The sequence below is a fragment of the Hippoglossus hippoglossus genome, chromosome 11 (genome assembly GCF_009819705.1).
Source record: "Hippoglossus hippoglossus isolate fHipHip1 chromosome 11, fHipHip1.pri, whole genome shotgun sequence".
NCBI classification, from domain to species: domain Eukaryota; kingdom Metazoa; phylum Chordata; class Actinopteri; order Pleuronectiformes; family Pleuronectidae; genus Hippoglossus; species Hippoglossus hippoglossus.
The window spans coordinates 12,126,042-12,146,004 of record NC_047161.1 but is presented as its reverse complement, the minus strand read 5'-3'; the positions used below and the strand labels follow the sequence as shown (position 1 = coordinate 12,146,004).

Sequence of the window (19,963 nt, the reverse complement as noted above, 5' to 3'; positions counted from 1 at the left end):
GCCACTCAACATGTTAATCCCACCGTGCTGTTCGGTATTTTAATCTACAATTAAGTAGCAAGTTGTTTTTAGACAGTCGTACATGAGGTTTTGAAGGTAGAAGTTTATGCGGTGGAAAAGTTAAAAAGTACAATATGTGTGATGCCTGAAATGTTGTGAACAAAAAGAATTAAGTACAGAGTAAATGTACTTTGTTAATTTTCACCATTACTGTTGGAAATGATTTCAAACGCCATAAACATCCAACGTGTTTGTAGCTGTGTGTCTGTACTGTTAAAGGTCCAGCTTCTGGCTTTGATATCATACTGTATATGTATGTATAATGCATTTTGTGTCCAATGCACCCAAGAGTGAGCTCCTCAGTGGTCACAGGTTTATGTTCATATGATAATCCCTAAGGCTCATACTTGATACAGGGTGCGAATTAAAAACATGCCACACTGTCACCTAGTGGTTATTGATGATGCTGCATGTGACCTTTTTATGTATTGATGCCCTCATTTCACCTTGAGCCCAACTTCCTCTGGTATAATGAAATTACAGTTTTTACAAATTCTGCACATCCCAGTTCCCTCAACACACTAATCCTCAGTGCTGGACAAAATGACAATACAAGCTAATTTCTGCGTGAATGCCATGTCCCCAAATGTGACTATTATCCGTGTGCATGCATCACTGCAATTCAAGCCTTGATCCAAACCACAGAAATTTATTTGGATGCAAAAGCTGTATTAGGCAAGAAAAAAAAGCAACAGGGGAGGATGCATATTTACAAGAAACAATGCACGTTAGTAATCATACATTGGCATGGACAGTGTAAACAGAAATTGACTGTACATTCAAATTAGATGTACCGTTTAAGGACGAGATAAAAAGGGGGGAAGTTAAATCAGGATATGGCTGTGCTTCCTCAAAAGGAAGATGTTTAAATCAATGATGATCTGTAAATCATCCGCCAAACTAGAACCAAAATACAGTGACACACCTCCACTGGTGTCGTCAAAACATGAAAGCACTTAAGTCACTGAGGAGTGTGTTTTGGAACATTGGACATGCTTTATTTCAGAACTTTTCACAATTTATTTAAACATCTCACATATACAAAATAGGTACAATAGACTTTGTGGTGTCATTTTTTTGAGAGAGAGAGGCCGACTAAAAACCTATCAGAATTAGATGAACTATGTGCTGTCAGTATGAACACTGGGTGTGGGATTTGAAGAGTTAAAAAAGCCTGAACAAAAAAACCAAAACAAAAAAAAAAAAACTTCTTGACAAAACAAAAAGAGAGGAACAAAACAAACTAAAAGAAAAAAAACAGACATTAGTTTTAGGAACATTCCACCTGCTTAAAGTGAGGGAGTATCAGGAGATGAATGCAAGACTCCTCAAAAGTCAATACAAAGTAATACAGTAAAGAGTGGTTCGCTCCACAGCTGCATGTTAGCACCATAGATCACTGCTTCAAGTAACTGAGCACCTTCCGATACGGGACAAAGCTTGAAGCATTAACATCTCGGTTGTGGACCCAAGGTTTGTCAATAGTATTTTCTTTACGTACAGGCATGAGGTAGTTTAAACCTTTTTTCATGGAAATTGTGGTTTTAAACCTCCTCCTTGGAAGATATACAAAGACCACAAAGTGATGCATACTTTCAGCGTTTTTATTACACTTCTTTTATTTTTTACAAAAGGATGACATGATGTTCCACAACAAGGTGTTTTCCCGCGTCCCTTTGGGGTTGCTGTATTAATTTGCATTGCACAAACGTTCCTTTCAGTCCATTCAGTCCTCTCCGATAGTTGCCCATCTTAAGCAAGTGGATGTGCAGAGAGAAATCAGCATTCGGTATAAAAAAACAACATAGAAAGAAGGGCAGAGATTTTGTTTTTTCGTTCTTTCTCTCTTTTCGGTGTTAATTTAACATGAGTCTATTTATTTGAAACAGACGGGGCCAATGTCCAAACCAAACTCCTGATCAGCTCCACCAATGTCCAAAGGTGCAATGTCGAGGATGGGCAGGCGAGATGGTTTATTTGTTCTGTACTCAATCACTGTCTTGCTCCACTCACCAGTGTGTGTCTGCAGAGGGAGAGAAAGAAAGAGGGAGGTTCAGAATAGTGCAATGTGGCAAAAGCATAGAAATCGTCGACAGAATAAATGATCTCTCATGAGGAACAATGAATCCGAAGCATTGGCGCTAAGAAAGAAATGAGCTACTCACAGTGCAACCGTCCTCCAGCACGGAGAAGGTGAAGCGACTGTTGCCCTCGGCCCTCAGCTCCACATCGTTGGAGCCCTGGAGCACCACAGCCTTCTTCATGTTACCGCTCTCACCGTCCATGTACGCAACGCTGTTCTTGCAGTGGTAGGTGACGTTCTGGCTTGCATGGTTGGACAGCAGGCGCATGAAGGCCAGTTGGGTGGCCATGCTCTGTGTGCTGAGGGTCTCATCGTTGTAGGTGAACTGCCGGGAGGAAAGAACAAAAGTCAGTACAGTTGATATACAACAAATATTCCATCATTGGTTATTTTCTGCTCTTGCGTGCTTGCGTGCTGCTAAAGCCCTAATCTGTAGATACTCACCTCAGAACCACCGTTGATGGTCTCTCCGAACCAGACGTGCTTCTTGCTCTCGGTGCTTCTGAACCAGTTCTTGCGGGCGATGCTCTCGGGGTGGGCGTAGATGCAGGTCTCGCGGGTGGCAAAGTCACAGAAGACCTTGATGGCGTCGTTGCTGCATCCCTGGTTGGGGTCGATCCAGTAGAAGCCTGAAGAGTAGCGAGAGCACAGAGTTTAATTCATTGCATAACATTATTTCAGTCTCAGTTGTCCAGTCTGAGGGTTTAACAAGATGAAATATGGGCAGCATGGGCTCCTAAAGAAATCTAAATATTTAAGTATATTGACCCCACTGTGCACTTACCGCTGCTCCACTCAGGGTGGCTGAGCTTGATGTCACGGCAGGTGCGGGCAGGGTTCTTCCTGGATCCCTCAGGGGTGAGCAGGTTATCGATCTGAGTGTTGAGGGACTTGATGGTGGCATCAACTTCGTAGTCCTTGGCTCTCAGAGCGGGCTGATCAGCTCTGTACTCATCATATCCGGAGACATCATATCCACCACCAGATGGGCCGGCAGGTCCGGGCAGACCAGGAGATCCAGCAGGACCCTGAGATAGACAAGAGAGTGAATTCATATGCAGATCGAACCTTAGATTCAATCGTTTGCAGACAATGCTTTGGTGTATGTTGGAGCTAAATCTTCCAGTTTATAAAAAAAAATGACAGTTTATAAAATGAAATGTTTAAGCAGACGAAGGCAATGTTTTCGCGCTTACAGCGGGTCCAACGTATCCAGGGGGTCCACGGGCACCAGGGGAGCCAATAGTTCCATGGCCACCAGCTCTTCCATCCTTACCAGCGGGTCCGTGAGGTCCAGAGGGTCCCTGAAGAGATCATTCAAACATTTTTATTTTTGGGGAAATAATACTTAATGTTCACTATAATTTACAGCATGTCCTGCATTTGGTGCTTTTGAATTCATGGGAAGAACAAAATACAACAAAGAAAATGCAGAAATTGAACACTGGTCTATTAAGTTTACAAATGGTACCAGGTACACGAGATCTGAATGTGGTTTAGCATATTACAGTGGTTATATAGCTTGTTTAAGAGTTGGATTGGGGATATGGTAGCGCAAGAAAACTGCTGGTGTAGGTGTGAGTAATTAGGAATCCACTCACTCTGTTTCCAGAAGCCCCAGAAGCTCCAGAAGCTCCAGTGTCACCAGAGGGTCCCTGAGTAGAGACAAAGCATCATTGAATGACACATTAGTAACATCTGGTGGTTTAACTATTGACGTTAACGCATTTTGTGTGCATCATGATGGCGTGCAATCACTCACAGATGGTCCGGGCATTCCCTGGAGACCAGGATGTCCACGCAGTCCCTTCATGCCTCTCTCTCCCTTTTCTCCACCGACTCCCTTCTCACCACGGGTTCCAGAAGGTCCCTATAAAACACACACAGAAATACAAATATAAATGCAGGCACCAAAACCATCAGCTCATTTAAAAATAACACAATTCTCGTACACACATATTAGGTGCTATAGATGTGGATGGACATTGTAACATTGGTTTCATTTTAAATAGCCAAAGCTATTCTATGTGTTATTTTACGACTCCCCATTTATACTGTACTTACAGCAGCACCTCTGGCTCCAGCGGCCCCTGCGGGTCCATTGGCACCTCCTGGGCCCTAGAGACAAGAAAAGACAAGAATAAAAAGATGAGTGAAGTAAGAAAATGATTATAGATAAGTAATGTGTACTCTGATTATGTTTTGATTTCTAAAAGGCAACTTTAGTGAAGGAAATCATTTGTCTTGCAGTCACTAAGTTTTGCTGCTGTTGTTACTTACAGACTCTCCACGGTTTCCAGGTCTGCCAACAGCTCCAGAGGGTCCAGCAGGTCCGGGGGAACCAGCAAGTCCCATGGAACCAGCAGATCCAGGCTCACCACGGTCTCCCTAAGCATGGTGGGAAACAACATATGTAAGTCAGATTATACTATAAGTGTGTGTGTATTCTATATACAAACATGCTTAATGATGTTTGAAAAGCATTACCTTGAATCCAGCAGTACCAGGACGGCCAGGAGGTCCATCGTTACCAGGGTTACCCTATGAACGGTAAGGAATATTATAGTTTACATTATGGTTTCTGTTTAGTCCATGGAATGGATGGCAAAAGAGCTATTTTTGCACATCTACCAAGTTCATTTCAACCAAGAAATCATACACCAGTTAAGGCCCTGCTCTAAGTATATTTAAATACTAGTTCCAAACTTGAGGACAGGTCAGTATTATAGGTCTTTGTTAAATTACCTCACGTCCAGCCTCTCCCTGAGGTCCGGTCATACCAGGCATACCAATGTTTCCAGAGGGACCACGGGATCCAGGGGGACCAGCAGGTCCAACTCTACCGGCCTCTCCCTGTGATAGGATGCAGAGAAGAGGGTCAGATATAAACAAAGGCTTCACAATGTATCTGATACAGTATGTATGCATTCAAATCAATTTTTGGGAGGTAAAACAACATACCAGACCACCAGCTCCACCAGGTGTACCACGATCTCCTCTAGCACCAGACAGACCAAGGAATCCTTGAAGACCAAGAGGACCACCAGTTCCAGGTGCACCGGGGGCACCCTAAACACAAACAGGATACATATAAATGCACTGAAGATGGAGATCTATAGGTATATAGGTATAAAATAAATACATAGGCTCTTGTGCTTCATAGTCTAATAATAAAGAAAAGGATTGATCAGTAACTTACAGGGGGACCAGACTCTCCAGAAGGTCCCTTCTCTCCAATTACACCAGGTGGTCCAACCATACCCTGCTCTCCAGAAGAACCAGCGGGACCAACATCACCACGGAGACCACGAGGGCCATCCTTACCAGCGGAACCAGCGGGGCCAGGAGGTCCAACAATGCCCTGAAGAGGAAGAGAGTGGGTTGAAGTCAAAATGTGTAAGTGAGTGTGAGTTGCAGTGCGGTGTGAGAGTACAATGTGTAATGATGGCTGTGGCTCTGATTCGTTACATGGGAAGAAGCCAGTGATAGCATTTGTGATTGTGTTTGTTTAATAATAATATTAATAAATATAAAATCAATACTCACAGCGGGACCAGAAACACCAACTCTGCCAGAAGCACCAGGGAATCCAGTCAGACCCTGACATCAGAAGCACACACAAACGAAGGTTACATAACTGTCACTGTGTGTGTGTGTGTGTGTGTGTGTGTGTGTGTGTGTGTGTGTGTGTGTGTGAGTGTGTGTGTGTGTGTGTGACACCAGAGATAATGTAAGGGTATGTTAAGGCCATAACATTTTTTTAAATATGTCACATTTCACCACTATAAAAGAGCTAATGAGGCCTGTGAAGCTGATGGGTGTGTTTATGTTTGCCTCAACCATTTATGGATGGAATTATAATTTTTTTTTTATTCCATACTCACAGGAGGACCGTTGTCTCCACGACCACCAGTGGGTCCAGCAGGGCCATTGGGACCCTAGTAACACAAAAGAAGAAATCAGGAAAAAATTCACATCCGAGTGACTCAAATCTTATCATAACTTATCATTTTAAATCCTAAATATAAAAATACCAATACAAGTGTGGTAAATCAGATCTATTCCATCCAGGTTCAAGTTTCCTGTATATACTGTATGGTCAGTGTGAATGGCACTCACAGCAGGTCCGGACTGTCCAGCGGGTCCAGATGGGCCAGAGGGTCCAAGTTCTCCCTTGATTCCTCCAGGTCCGCGCTCTCCTCTTGCTCCAGGCTGACCATCGGAACCCTGTGGGGAGGGGTAGGAACAGGGCTGTGTCAATATCTGGTCAATCGTGTGTGTGTGTATGTATTGGTGTGTTGATATCCTGCTGCTCAAACAGGACTTCCACATGCTTCCTTGTATTGTAAGGTGACTGGCTGTAAGCTTACAGGGGGTCCGGCGAATCCGGGAGATCCAGCAGGGCCAACCTCTCCACGCTCACCCTGTGGAGAACAGGCAGTCGGTCAGAAACACTGTTTATATTGTACATTAAAAGTTGTGAATGTCTGTAGCTGTAGCTAATATTTGTTATAATCAATGAAGTGCTACTTACAGAGGCTCCACGAGCGCCAGCAGGGCCAGCAGGTCCGAAGGAGCCACTCTCACCCTGCAGGAGACAAGACCCAATGTTTCATTAGTTCAGCATTGTCCCATTAAACCCCTCCATTGATGAATCTACTAATCCGTCCAAACAGTATATATGTAAAATATTCACTTGTGAATATCAGAATTGTATAAAATAATATATATATTTTGTAATATATACTGTATACATAGTAGTAGGCCAAACATAAATCAAGAGAAAAATTAAAATTTATTTTGCCATGTCTAGTAAATATATTGTCATTGTTATTGCGTGTGTGTCTGGTGTGTCTATAATCAGGTAGTAAAAAGGCAGGAAACCTTAATGTAAAATCATCTTTACAACTAACTGCATACAATTGCAAAGAAAACATTTGAAATGCATTACATTGTATATTGTTTCAAAATTGCTCTCTGCGTATGTAATTTAGCTAGTACAACTGCCTTGCCAAATTAAACTGTAGGTGAGCTACTGGTGTAATACTATAAAATATCCATCAGGTGGCAGTGTTGAGGTTCTACCTTCAGACACTGCTAAATTTGGGGGTAACTGCTATTATTACAACCGGGGGAGTGGTGGGTCTGAAAGTAAGGTGAGGGTTTAGTCAACCCTTAAATTACAACAGAGATTTGATGTCAACAAGTTGTGTTAACGTCTTCCTTTTGTAGGTCACTGGTGCGGGAGTCAGCCATCTTGAACAACGCTGGTGGCAGCCATTTTTAAGTAACACAAAAGCCACATGATATTTATATGCATTTAAAGTGTGAATCCTCATCATATACATTTTTGTGTTATGTGTTGGCTATATCTTTTGTGGTAAATAATAACCACGCGTCACCTACTTACCTTGTCACCGTTTGCTCCAGTGGGTCCAGGAGGTCCAGCAGGTCCGGGCATTCCCTAGAAGGAGAGGAGAGGGCACTGAGACCAGGGCTCTGGTTGCTACTCTCAAAACACTGGAATGAATGGCTATACATTTTTATATCATTTTACAGAGTTTAGATTTTTAACTTACACGGGCACCATCTCTGCCAGAATTACCCTCAGGGCCTCTGTGTCCACCCTCTCCCTATATAGGAAGAGGAAGAGAATAGAGGGTGGAGGATGGAGAATGATGGAGAATTAACATAATCTCATTAACAAATGACTTCTTTTGAGGGTTAAACTACTTCTGAATTGGTGCATTTCTGGAACTTACCTTCTCTCCCTTGCCTCCAGGTCCACCAGCAATTCCACGCTCACCAGGCATGCCACCAGGTCCCTGGTGTCCAGGACCACCAGCAGCTCCAGCAGCACCGGGCTCTCCCTGGAAACATTCAAGAAAAGCTATGGTTCATTTCTATGTAAAACACTGACACTTCTATGAGCATCAAAGCACCAACGTATACTTTATGTACAGCATTTGTTCAGCACTGATCTGATGTCAGTAAACCTTTGCTACCATTTCTGTACTCAACACTTGCATCTTACAGTGTCCACAGCTGGACCCAGCTATGTCACACAATCTTACCTTGCCACCATCGGGTCCAGGGGCTCCAGCAGGTCCACGGGCTCCAATTCCTCCCTGAGCTCCAGAAGCTCCGGCAGCACCGGGGTTACCACGCTCTCCCTGGAGGAACACACAGATGCAGTCAATATAAAGCCTTCAGCTATTAGAAGATGAAATATACTTTATTACATAAGACTATTGGAAAATATTGCGTCTTGATAAGGTTGGTGCAAGTACACCCAGTTACTCAGTTTGGAGACAGATGATTGAGTGGAATCTAAGGAAGACCTCACCTTGCTACCAGCAGGTCCACCAAGTCCCTGGTCTCCTGGGATACCCTACAGAGACATCAATGGTTGTTTAGAGACGTACTCATAACTCTTCAGTATTTGCAGATTGACTGCTCATCATGGTTGAACTCGGTGTGTGTTTATGTGTGTTACTTACTCTGTCTCCGGGCTTGCCACCCTCTCCGCCGGGTCCAGCGGGTCCAGGCAGTCCCTGAAAATATCAAGCAACAACTTTAGCACCAAAAATAAGAAGTGAGGAGGGCAGATTTTCTAGTGCTGATAAATCCTCCTCTGAAAATCAGAACAGTGGCAAAAGGGGCAGTAGAACAATGTGCTGTGTCTGCTCCACTCTAAATTTCAGATTTTAATCAAGACAGATGAAGGATCCAAACCTGGAAGCCAGGAGCTCCAGAAGGTCCCTGCTCTCCCTTCTCACCAGAGCCGCCCTATAGGGAAACAGAGAAATGACCAATGTTACAAATGGCACACTGGTGGTTATAGCAGCAAAACCATATCATATATGTTAAATTTAATCATACAAATATAGGAAAACTACCACCAATTGCTGTGTAAAGAATACTTACAGCAGGTCCCATTGCGCCAGTTCCTCCATTGTTGCCATCAGATCCAGGGGTTCCCTGAGAAACAAAGATGGGAACATGGCGGTTATAAGGATGAGTAATTACATCTATATATATATATATATATATATATATATATATACATAATAATAATATACATTTTCTATCTGATTATATTATGTGTGTTTTTGTCACTTACTCTCATTCCAGTGGGGCCAGTGGCTCCTTTGTCACCAGGCTTGCCACCCTCACCCTGAGAGGGGTAAAATTCTGGTTAAGGACAGGTTGTGATAAAGAAAACGAAATGATGATATTAAAAATGTTTGGCTTTTGTTGGTCTTGGCTTCATTTATACATACAGAAGCTCCTTTGGGTCCGGGGAAGCCGATGTTTCCGGGCTGGCCTCTAGGTCCAGTTGGGCCGGGAGGTCCGGAGCGACCATCTTGTCCAGCGGGACCCTGGAGGAGGAAACAGGAAGCGCCACAGGAAGTAATGTTAATGTTGTTGTTTTTTTTGCAAATATGCTGATAAACATAACAGGATAAGAGCAAAGGAAATGTGTGTTTTTATGTGTAAGATTCAGGTTTTCTTACGGCAAGTCCCTCCTTTCCTGGGGGTCCGGAGCTTCCAGGGCTTCCTGGGAGACCCTGTTGAAGACAAACATTTATAAATCAACAAGATGTATGAATTGTAATTAATATGTAGTGTCCGAGCAGATGCCTCAGGCTAACAACCTTATACTAAAATCTTATGTTTAATTGCCCTCAGGACACGTTGTTATTTGCACTTTATTTATTCTCATATATTCTTATCCCTTATCTAGCTCCCTTGTATCTTATATCTTCTGTGTATGTTTTTTTTTTGCACAAGCTGTATAAATTTCCCCCAGTGAGATCAGTACAGTTGTTTGAATTTGAATTTGAAGGCAAATCACATCCGCACCACTGTTCCAAGCTGTGCTATCGCCGATCCTTGTCCCTGTTCAAAATGAATGAATTTAGCTAGAGACTCACTCTGAGACCAGCTGAGCCGGGCTCACCAGCACGACCAGCATCTCCAGGGGGTCCACGGGGTCCACCAGAGCCAGTGGAACCACGGGCACCAGGCATACCCTACGATAAAGAGACAAAGGGGTTGAAGAGAGTTGCACCACATGACTGAATACATACAATTTTGAGTTATTTAATTTCATGTCGTGGTGATATGATTTTTGAACTTACAATGGGGCCAGTTCTTCCCTCAGAACCAGGCATACCACGGCTACCAGCAGCACCCTATCGGAGACACACACACCATTAACAGGAAGTCCCATTATGATGGCTCTGGATGTTGATCTGTATGGATACACCACCCTTCAGAAAAGGTGGCACTGGTACTCACTCTAGCTCCACGGACGCCAGCGGGGCCGGTGGCACCAAGCTCACCAGTGGGTCCTCTCTTGCCCTCCTCACCATTAGGTCCGGGGGATCCCTGAGCTCCAGAGTTACCCTGAAGGAGGCAACAGAGAAGATGAAGGTATTGTGCACACGGACATCTTCATATTCAGTTTTGTGAAATTTGAATTTCACAAACATGGAACAGGAAACTTACAGGCTCTCCTTTGGGGCCACCATCTCCCTTCACACCCTGAGTACCAGGATCTCCCTAAAACAGATACAAACAGATGCCATAAATAAAAAAGAACATTCACCAGCGAACAATGTGGAACAATGTGTGCCCATGTTGACTCACAGCCAGGCCTCTTGGTCCAGCAGAACCCTGAGGGCCCTGGGGTCCAGGTCCTCCTCTTGGTCCAGGGAAGCCAGGAGCTCCAGAAACACCAGGGGTGCCCTAATCGACAGCCACAGAGACAGAGAGGTGAGCATCACTTTGCAGCTTAATTTAAACATCACATTTATTTGATCTGAAATATATATCACCTACATTATGACATACTTTTAATAACAGAGACTATATAAAATGAATTTTAATTGAAAAGTATAGAGCTATCATATAGCTTTAAGTGATATCACCTCATTATTTATGTGTTGTGTGTGCATCATGGTAGAGGCCTGATTGTTATAATATCTGTGTGACCCTCAATGACCTTATGACCTATGCACTTCAATTCAAACTTGAATACTTACAGCAGCTCCCTTGGCTCCATTCAGGCCATTAGCACCAGGGTTACCCTAAGGTGAGAGAACACAAAGTTAGGGAATCTTATTTGATCAAAACAAAAAAGACAAGCTAGCTGGTTCCAGACCAGGTTTGCAGTGACGGTGAAGTGCCTGGGAAGTAAAAATCTTTTGATTACTTACAGCGGGACCAAGGGGGCCACCAGCACCATTGGAACCGGGCTCTCCTCTAGATCCCTGAGCTCCAGATGGGCCATTAGCTCCAGCAGCTCCAACTTCTCCCTGTCAAAGTTGAGGCACATTCATAGTCATACACTGCGTCATTAATATCTGATGGATAATGATGACTGTGTTGTTGTGAAAGCCACAGTTTTGTGTGTATGTAGTTGTGTGGGTCTTATTTCTTAAATATGAGTGTTTACAATGTATGGGCTTTGTTTGCTGTTTCATATGTGATTGATTCCCCTGGGGATACTGTGATGGAAGATGTGATAGTGACAGTGCATCAAATATATTAACAGTAACAGTAACAATGTGTGTCTGAAACATGGTTCTACTCCATGTTGATAAGATTAGTCTCTTTTTGTGACCCTAAACATGAATGTCAGTGTTGTGAAAGGACAGGAAGTAACACCCACCTTGGGCCCGGGACCACCGGGGAAACCTGGGGGACCAGCAGCACCAAGGGGACCCTGAGTAGAGCAGACACGTATGTTATACAGGTTTTATACAGGTTAAGGTTCACGTTAAGGTCAAAGAATAAATGGTGTTTGCCTCACATGGGTGCAATTATCAAGATTAAGAGGCATAACTAGCCCCTCATCTAGTCCTGGTCGTATCACATATAACATATTATACCTTATACATAAAGAGAGCAATCATGAAGTATATTTGGATGAGTTTCTTTTGTTTAATATTCATAAGGAGCATTCATTTTACTATCACAGAGGGGATTAATGTGGCAGTACTCACAGAAGGTCCAGAAGGTCCAACATTGCCATCAGCACCACGAGCACCAGCGACGCCAGCAGGGCCAGCACGACCTCTCTCACCAGCCATACCACGAGATCCCTGTAGGGAGGATACACCAAAACACACAAGTGATGAGAAAAATGTCTTATCTGCAGTAATATTGTATAAAACTATACATTTTGGGAAAAGCTATTAATTTGTCTGATTTTATCAAGTTTTGCTCATAAATGGTGAATCATGAATTAGAACTTACAGCCAGTCCAGGGCTTCCAGAAGCTCCGTGGGCACCAGACTCACCCTATGGGAGAAACAGGAGAAGGTGGGTTAGGGTCTCTGGTAATTATTAACACTGAAATATGGCTTGAGTGAAATTGTAATACTTCTAAATGCATGTATTTTTGTAGAAACTACAGCATATTACTCTGCAATCAACATTACTACAGGACTAAGGAAAACTGAGTTTCTTCATGAAGCACAGATCTCAGCAGGTAAATGAGGAAGGTGGCCTTCTCACCTTGGCACCGGAGGTACCAGCCTCTCCCTTGCGTCCGTCCAGACCAGTGTAACCCTGAAATGCAGAAAGACAGAGATGTTCGAAGATGCTTACAGAGGTTTGGTCTAGCAGCTATCAGATAAAGGACAGCAGAATAAAAATGGTGGTGATTGTTCGATCTGTCGAATAATAATTCACATAATAGAGGAGATACCCAAAGCCTCATATGAGAAGTCACCAAAGATTATCAATCCTCAATTATTTTAAAGGCGATTCACATCTGGAAGACACCAGGAAATGACTCCTCAGATGCCAGCTCACTCCAGAGTCGTTCTCATTTTACATGAGGAGTTCTCGTGCAAAAATCTTCACTGGCAGCCATAATCTCTCCCAGTGGTACACATGAGGCTGCACAACAATTCAGTCCAATTTTGACGCAGCACCGGTGCATAATTTCCTCCAGTTTTTTCTGCTCTTTAGCAGATTTCTATTAGCCAATGGGTGAGCAGGAGCCAGCAGGTAAAGTTCAGGTCGAGTGCAGGAGAAGAGCACCACTCACTCTGTGTCCCTTCATTCCTGGAAGTCCAGGGGTTCCGGGGAATCCACGAGCACCCTGCAATTCAAAGCAAAGACAATATCACTCAGACATATTCCACATTTACATTGCTGATGTCCGTTTGTGTCTGTTTGTGGTCTGAGTGTCTGAGTCCATGTTTTGGAGAGTCTCCCACCTGAACGCCGGCGGTACCTCTGTCTCCGGGCTTGCCAGGTCTGCCATTGTTACCCTGTCAGTGAAAAAAAAGAAAGAAGAAAATAAAACAACAGCTCAAAATAATCCAATGAAACTAAATCCAAAAGTAGCCCTTGTGAAGTGCTTGTGGAAAATGAAATGTGTACGTACGTCATCTCCAGCTTTGCCAGGGGGTCCAGGGGGGCCACGAGGACCAAGAGCGCCCTGGGAAAGAAAAAAAAACAAAAGACGATTAAGATCTCAACCGTCTGATAAGGAAAGTGACATCAAATCTTTCCACTCTTATTTATACTCAAGAAATGTGATAATTTTGGAGGATGATCTTACACTCTGACCGGGCTCTCCGGGCTCGCCAGCATGTCCTGTGTGTCCCTGAGGTCCCTGTTGAATGAGAGGAGGTGCAGCAATTAGTAAACAGCAGAACTAATTTCTTTTGAGGTTATCAGAGTGATCAACCGTCTGTTATCAGATTGTTGTTGTAGGGTCAATTTGCACTTACTGGGGATCCAGGAGGTCCGGGAGGGCCTCTAGGGCCAGACATTCCCTGAAAAGGAGAAATAAGTTCATGATCAGGGAAGCATTGATGAGGCAGGACTGGAGTAAATATTCAAAATAGTTGCATTGATAGATGTAACAATACGGCTGAATTGAAATGTGGTAAGGTTTTGTCTGAGTGTGGGAGAAGGTCCCTCACCATGGGTCCAGGACCGGCATCGGGACCTTTTGCACCTTCGTACTGAGCAGCAAAGTTCTGATGAAAAGCAAAAATAACAACACAGATTAATACGTTGACTAAAACATATGCACATCAACATTAACCTCTATTAATATAGAATATCAGGACTATTAGACAAGCAGCACACAATTCAAATAAATCCTGATATGGTCAGTTCCTCCTACTTGTTTTGGACTAAAAGTGATTCACAATAAACTACAATCCTCAAACATTTTTAAATGTAACCAGTAACACAAGTAACCTTTTTATGTATAATCCATGTGTTGTGAGGTCGTATGGGTTAAGGACACCATGTCAAAGGTCATGGGGTTACACCATGAGGCAGTGAAGTCAGCAGAGGTCAATAAAAATAATCTGTCATGTATTTTACAGGAAATATGAACGTGTTACTAGCCGAGTGCTGTCATGACCTGCAATCCTCACTTTAACTAATGTGGGTCAGATTCATACATCACACAGAAACATGCTTCCTATTCTGCCCGATCGGCATCATAACAAATACCTGACTATCAGCATTATCAAAGTTTTTGGACCGGAATCTAGGCAGTTTATATATAAGTATAAACAGTGGACTTACGCCTCCGAGTCCAGGGGGCCCAGGGGGGCCAGCGGGGCCGGGGATTCCAGGTGTACCATCTCTGCCATCTGGGCCCTTAGGACCCTGTAAAACACAGATGATACCGTGAGTAAACAGTGTTACGGAATGAACAGCTCCTGATGGCTGACCATGCTGATGCAATATGAATTCTGCAGGAGCTGAAATATATTTAATAAAATAAACATATCATAGAAATATAAATTATAGGCATTAAATAGATAAAGCGGACAAACTACTCTAAGAAATTGTGTCAATATAAATCATGATGAACATAAACTGAATTTCAGAAACAATGTAGAAAAGTTCTGCTGTTAATATAAAATAAATCTGGTAAATGCTATAATGAACATAATCTATCATACTGCGTATAATATATCTATAATCATCACTAGCATTAATGCTATCAGTTATGTAAACAAAAGGGTGTGGCCTATGGTGGCTTGAGGTTCAAATGACGTCAACAAACAGATGCTTCATAAATATACTGAATAAAATAATTCAATGACGTATTTAGAATTGTTTGTTTGAAGAAAGAGCTGCAGAGTTTGAGAGTTTCAGTTGAGCTTACCCTGTCACCTCGAGGACCTTTGTCTCCTCTGGGACCCTGCAGCAGAGAAATCACTCCGTCAGACCAACACACAGAGCAGATGGCTCAGCTTATTGCTTTAACACCACGTCAACTCCAAACTATTCCTCAAAGCAAAGCAAAGCAGGCCAGTGTCTAATAAAGTAAACATCACTAGAAGCAAATCAGAAACCAGAACTTGTGTCTAAATGATCTGGTTTATCATCAAATTGTGTTTGTAAACAAACGTGATCTCACAGAGAGAGGACCAGCAAGTTAAAACACATTTCAGTGATTAGCAGTCGTAAAGATTTTTTTCCACTCTTCCATAAACAGAATAAAAGATGTAAAGATGTAAAATGTGTTTATCTTTTATTCTTTTCGGGGTTTCTCTGGTCATATAACATTAGCTCATTTTTTGCATAAGAATGAACGAGTGGCCATTGTAACATAATTGCGACGCATCCAATATGATATAACAATATATAAAACGTGCTCTAGCTAATACAGGAATTTAAATTAAAGTACAGCAGAGCAAGGTGCATGTGACGTCAATGATCAACTCGTGCACAGAGATGCTTTAATGTCCCCAAAGCAGTAAGAGCAGGTTAGTCTATGGAATAATAAAAGTTCTGATATGATACTAGTGCCACACAGTGTGTACTGCACCTTTAAATCATTTAAAGCTACTGGAGCTGTTTCATTTTAGGCAATCTCAATTATGAGCAGAGTCATTTCAACCCACTATCACCAGGCCTCAGTCCTACACTCACTAATCATCCAATCATTATAAAGCTTTTGTAACTTATTTGAGATCAGCTTTCACTCCTTAAGTCAAATCCAAATCCAAGAGCAGAGGGAAACTCTAAACTGACCCAAAGTCAGCTGTTGGGAGCCCACCTCCCTTTGCCCCCTCTCTGCTGTCCTCAGAAAGGATCCTTTGTGCCAGGCCCCATGGGTGCCTCAGCACGGCGGTTTTAGCTTTCACTGACACAAACTTTAGCCAATTGGACCATCACCTATTCATGGACAGGAAGGGGGGAAAAACTACAAGAAATAACTTTGGTTCAGGGATAGGACTGAAATGCTCTGCTGTCGTTGAGATTGCCCCAAATGGTCGAGAGGTCTCTCTTTTCATGGCACATTTTCCCTGCGATCGGAAGGCACAAGGCAAAGCGACAAGGTAAAGCTGTCTTTGAGATGTGTTGCATGTGTGTGTACTAACCATCGCTGTGGCGTTGGGGAGATGAGGAGGAGGAGGAGGAGGAAGGAGAGGATGAAGACGAGGGTTAGGGAGAGAAGAGGGAATAATCCGTTAGAACACAACAAGCATTTTTTGAGCAAAACAGTCACCTGAAAAAGAAGCAATGTCATTTCTAACCATCTGTAAACTTGTTCAATGTGTTAACATCTCGCCACAGTGGAGGGCATTGGTTGTTCCTCATGTTGCATGATGAAAAAAGTCAATCAAAGTGTGGGTATCATTATGCAGAAACAAGACTGGGGTGTTTCCATGTAGAAAATCCCATGTACAACGAAAACTGGAATTCAGAGAAAATGCATTGGGTAATAGAAAGCTGGGTTTTGTTTGAAGTTGTGGTTTTTTTCGAGGGCCTCAACCATCATCTGTGGCACAGAAACTCTGTAAAGATTATCATATCTACACTAATCACCAGTATCTCGCATTGCTAAACGTGCCTTCGACAATCATCCTACCCACAGCCTGTCTGCTGTATAATGCGTTTTTAGCCCATGTGTACATGTGTACCTGAGGGCCATCTCTGCACAGTGTGTGTGAATCACATTAAACTGTCTAACTCTGCAAAGTGAGGCTCAGCGTTCAATAGCATTCCAAATATTAAGGCCCCAGCTGCCAACAGGCCTGAACAGGTAGTGAATACCCTTGGGACAGGAATAGTTGGCGAACGTCTGCAAACAAGATAAGGACGACTGCCTTTGTGACGGGCGCTGTTTAACATCTGCTACTGATGCTGTGTCACCTCCGGTATAATGAAATTAAAGCTGCAGAGAAAGGTGAAAGGGTTTTGACCAATCAGAAGGAGTTATTGTTATTCAGACTTGATAAATTGTTTTAATTTCGATCATCTGAAGACTGAAGGATCATTCGTTGCTCATGGTTGTATCCCACGTCTACACTTTGTTGCAGGTGGAGATCTCTGCCCCCTGACTCTGGATCAGCTGCTGATGGCTCAGTTTGGCACAGCCAGGACCTCCCTATGACCTCTAACATGCCGTGTCCCCTTGGGACCACAGGGGGGCGCAGTAAGACTTTCAAAGTGATGTAAGGCTATTTATTTTCCCTATTGAGAAAAGCTTTGACTTCAAAGCACAAACTTATAAGCTTATCTTTAAATGTTTCTGTGATTTAGATTATTGCTGAAGCATAAAATCATTAACTGTAAAAAAAAAAGTTAAGATACTATTTAATTTAGAATTATAAAACAATATACATTTTGAATTATGTTCTAATCTATAATCTTTTCTATTTAAACTTTGATAAAACAGATTTATCTTTTCAAGGAGGGGAAAAAAGAATTTAGTGATGCCAAGTAGATGTTTGCACCTATGGCCGCAAGGGGGAGACATTGCAGTTTCCTATGATAAAGCTTCATTCCCTGGACGTCTGGATGGAACAATGTGTACAACGCCCCACAAAGTTTTTCATCCTGTGTCTAAAAGAAAATCCACATTTAGCCTATTTTCAAAACTCCACATGCACTAAACAGCTTTGAAAAGACTCTAGATCGACTACTCTCTCAAAGCAGCGCAACTTCTCCTTTCGGGAAAACTAATCAAATGACAATAATTGTATCCTTGGAACAGAAAAAGGAAAGAAAAGTGAAGGATCCTTCTCTCAATCCGTAGAGTTTAATGCAGCAGTGCTCTGAGCGGCTCTCCACGTTGACCTTGGTGTAAGTCCCAAAACAAAAGCCAAGCGCAAGATCCTCAAGCAGTGGGGACCCGAAGAAAAATTATCCATCACAGAAAAAAAAGAGCAGATATTCAAACTTACATTGACATGATCCTAGGTATGAAGTTACTGCAAGCAGCAACAGAATCCGGGTATCCACAAAGCTGAGCATGTCTAAAAGGACATGCAGACTCCTTGTGCTGCTGTGCCCCTGTTTTTAAACCACCTTCAAGCAGGCATACAGTTGTGATGACACGAGTAACTCCAAGCTTTGCAGAAACCTGCTGCCGTGATGCTAGAATAATAATGTTCTATCAGGCCTATATATACGGCAGGAGGGTCCCTGGTCTGCGTGTCAAAAGTCAGCCCACCGGCCAATGGGAGAGGAGAAACCCAATCTGACTCCCATCCCTCCGCAGCGCGCAGTCAGTCATGTGGTCCCGCATCTTCCAGCCTCCTCTCCACCAGGGAGCGTTTGGCAAAGGCTTGGCGATGATGACGAGTGCAACGTTTTAATTAGATCCATTCTTTTTGAGGACGTGGACAGCGTCGAGGTTTAAAAGAGAAGAAGGTCTACGTTTTTCCCCCTTTTTTGACGGGCTGCAGCGAGTCCGGAGCGTCAGTGCTGAGGTTCAGGCGCCCGGTGCGCACTTTGGGTTCGTGCGTAAAAAGGTGCCCGTTTCGGTGCGAGTCGACGGGCATCGGTTGGCACCAGGAGGGACTGGGTCATTAATTCTGCATTGGATTTTGTAGGATTGATGATGATGAAGAGACAATTTAGGATTATGTAGTGAATCTGTGTTGCTCTATTGGGGTTTTATTGGAATGGAGCTAAAGTGTGTGGTTTTTACGCACGGATTTATTTGAAAAAAATATGATACTTCAACCTTATTTCGAGGCATTTTAGTGACAAATGTGCTGTTTTGTGTAATATGTGGTGACAATATCACTCTTACTGCCAAGAAGATTTAGTTTCATATTTCATTTTTAAGTGCAAACCATACACACCAAGCATTTCCTGAACAATTTCCAACCGTTTCACACATATGTCAAAATAAATGTCTCGGTCCCTACAACTGATCCTTCTCTAGCAGTTCAAAGCATTTTTTTATCCATTAAGAGTTTATTGAAATGGATTTATATTGAACAAACCAAAAAGTACTGGTGTCTTTGCTCTGCATATGTCTGTCAGTGGAATGCAGTGGTTCACGTTCAACACACACACACACACACACACTGCTGGAGCCTGACAAAAGACAGGTGTGAAGGAGGGATCTAGTCTGAACCCCTCTCCCTCTCTCCTTCTCTGAGCAGCTCTTACCTGCCCACATGACCAGACATGTCATCTCCTCCATACTACCGCTCCAACAACATGCAGCGTGGCCCTCAATCTACCTCCTGCTGCACACCCAGAGCCCATTCCAGCAAGAAAAGTACAGAGCATAAACATAATCCCTTAAGTGTATTCATTTCGCAGCGATGCAGTCCGTGTTTAAACACTTGGATGCTGAATTAACCGAGAACGTCCATCGATAAAAGAATAACAGAAGGCATTTGAGTCCTTAATGAAGTCTATGTCGTTGTGGCAAAGGAGAGGAGGCCTTGTGTTTGTATGAGAGCAAATCACATAATGCTCAACCACTTGTGTTGCTGATTATCCCTCAAATCCCTTTCTGTGCCCGGTAAAGAAGAATTCCTTCACATTTTGTCTTCAGTACAACTTAAATCATCA

General features: G+C 43.0%; 1 protein-coding gene across 5 annotated transcripts; it reads right to left on the bottom strand.

Annotated features, from left to right (window-relative positions):
• Positions 1-1,032: 1,032 nt before the first annotated feature.
• On the bottom strand, positions 1,033-18,674 carry col1a2 (collagen, type I, alpha 2). Of its 5 annotated transcripts, none has more exons than XM_034600709.1 (50): positions 18,334-18,674; positions 16,525-16,529; positions 15,303-15,338; positions 14,714-14,797; positions 14,095-14,151; positions 13,900-13,944; positions 13,728-13,781; positions 13,551-13,604; positions 13,381-13,434; positions 13,209-13,262; positions 12,671-12,724; positions 12,410-12,454; positions 12,157-12,255; positions 11,823-11,876; positions 11,368-11,466; positions 11,194-11,238; positions 10,799-10,897; positions 10,658-10,711; positions 10,448-10,555; positions 10,288-10,341; positions 10,081-10,179; positions 9,661-9,714; positions 9,427-9,525; positions 9,267-9,320; positions 9,071-9,124; positions 8,879-8,932; positions 8,644-8,697; positions 8,490-8,534; positions 8,218-8,316; positions 7,906-8,013; positions 7,723-7,776; positions 7,554-7,607; positions 6,678-6,731; positions 6,514-6,567; positions 6,263-6,370; positions 6,028-6,081; positions 5,690-5,743; positions 5,343-5,504; positions 5,105-5,212; positions 4,889-4,996; positions 4,631-4,684; positions 4,424-4,531; positions 4,208-4,261; positions 3,906-4,013; positions 3,745-3,798; positions 3,340-3,447; positions 2,928-3,171; positions 2,588-2,772; positions 2,226-2,468; positions 1,033-2,083 (listed from the first exon to the last, which is right to left on the bottom strand). In XM_034600709.1, exons 1-50 carry the CDS (start codon positions 18,401-18,403, stop codon positions 1,937-1,939), a joined length of 4,059 nt encoding a protein of 1,352 aa, XP_034456600.1. In that variant the 5' UTR covers positions 18,404-18,674; the 3' UTR covers positions 1,033-1,936. The 5 variants fall into 5 exon arrangements, with proteins under 5 accessions (XP_034456600.1, XP_034456601.1, XP_034456604.1 ...); XM_034600710.1 differs by having other exon boundaries at positions 4,889-4,906; XM_034600711.1 differs by lacking the exons at positions 11,368-11,466; positions 11,823-11,876 and having other exon boundaries at positions 1,931-2,083.
• Between the last annotated feature and the right edge of the window lie 1,289 nt (positions 18,675-19,963).

Coding starts and splice junctions, on each gene's coding strand:
- col1a2 (XM_034600709.1), bottom strand. CDS start 18,403: ATGCTCAGCTTTGTGGATACCCGGATTCTGTTGCTGCTTGCAGTAACT. Junction 11,877..12,156: donor TTGGACCTTCTGGACCTTCT/GTGAGTACTGCC, acceptor TGCTCTACTCAG/GGTCCCCTTGGTGCTGCTGG. Junction 6,082..6,262: donor CTGGACAGTCCGGACCTGCT/GTGAGTGCCATT, acceptor TTGTGTTACTAG/GGTCCCAATGGCCCTGCTGG.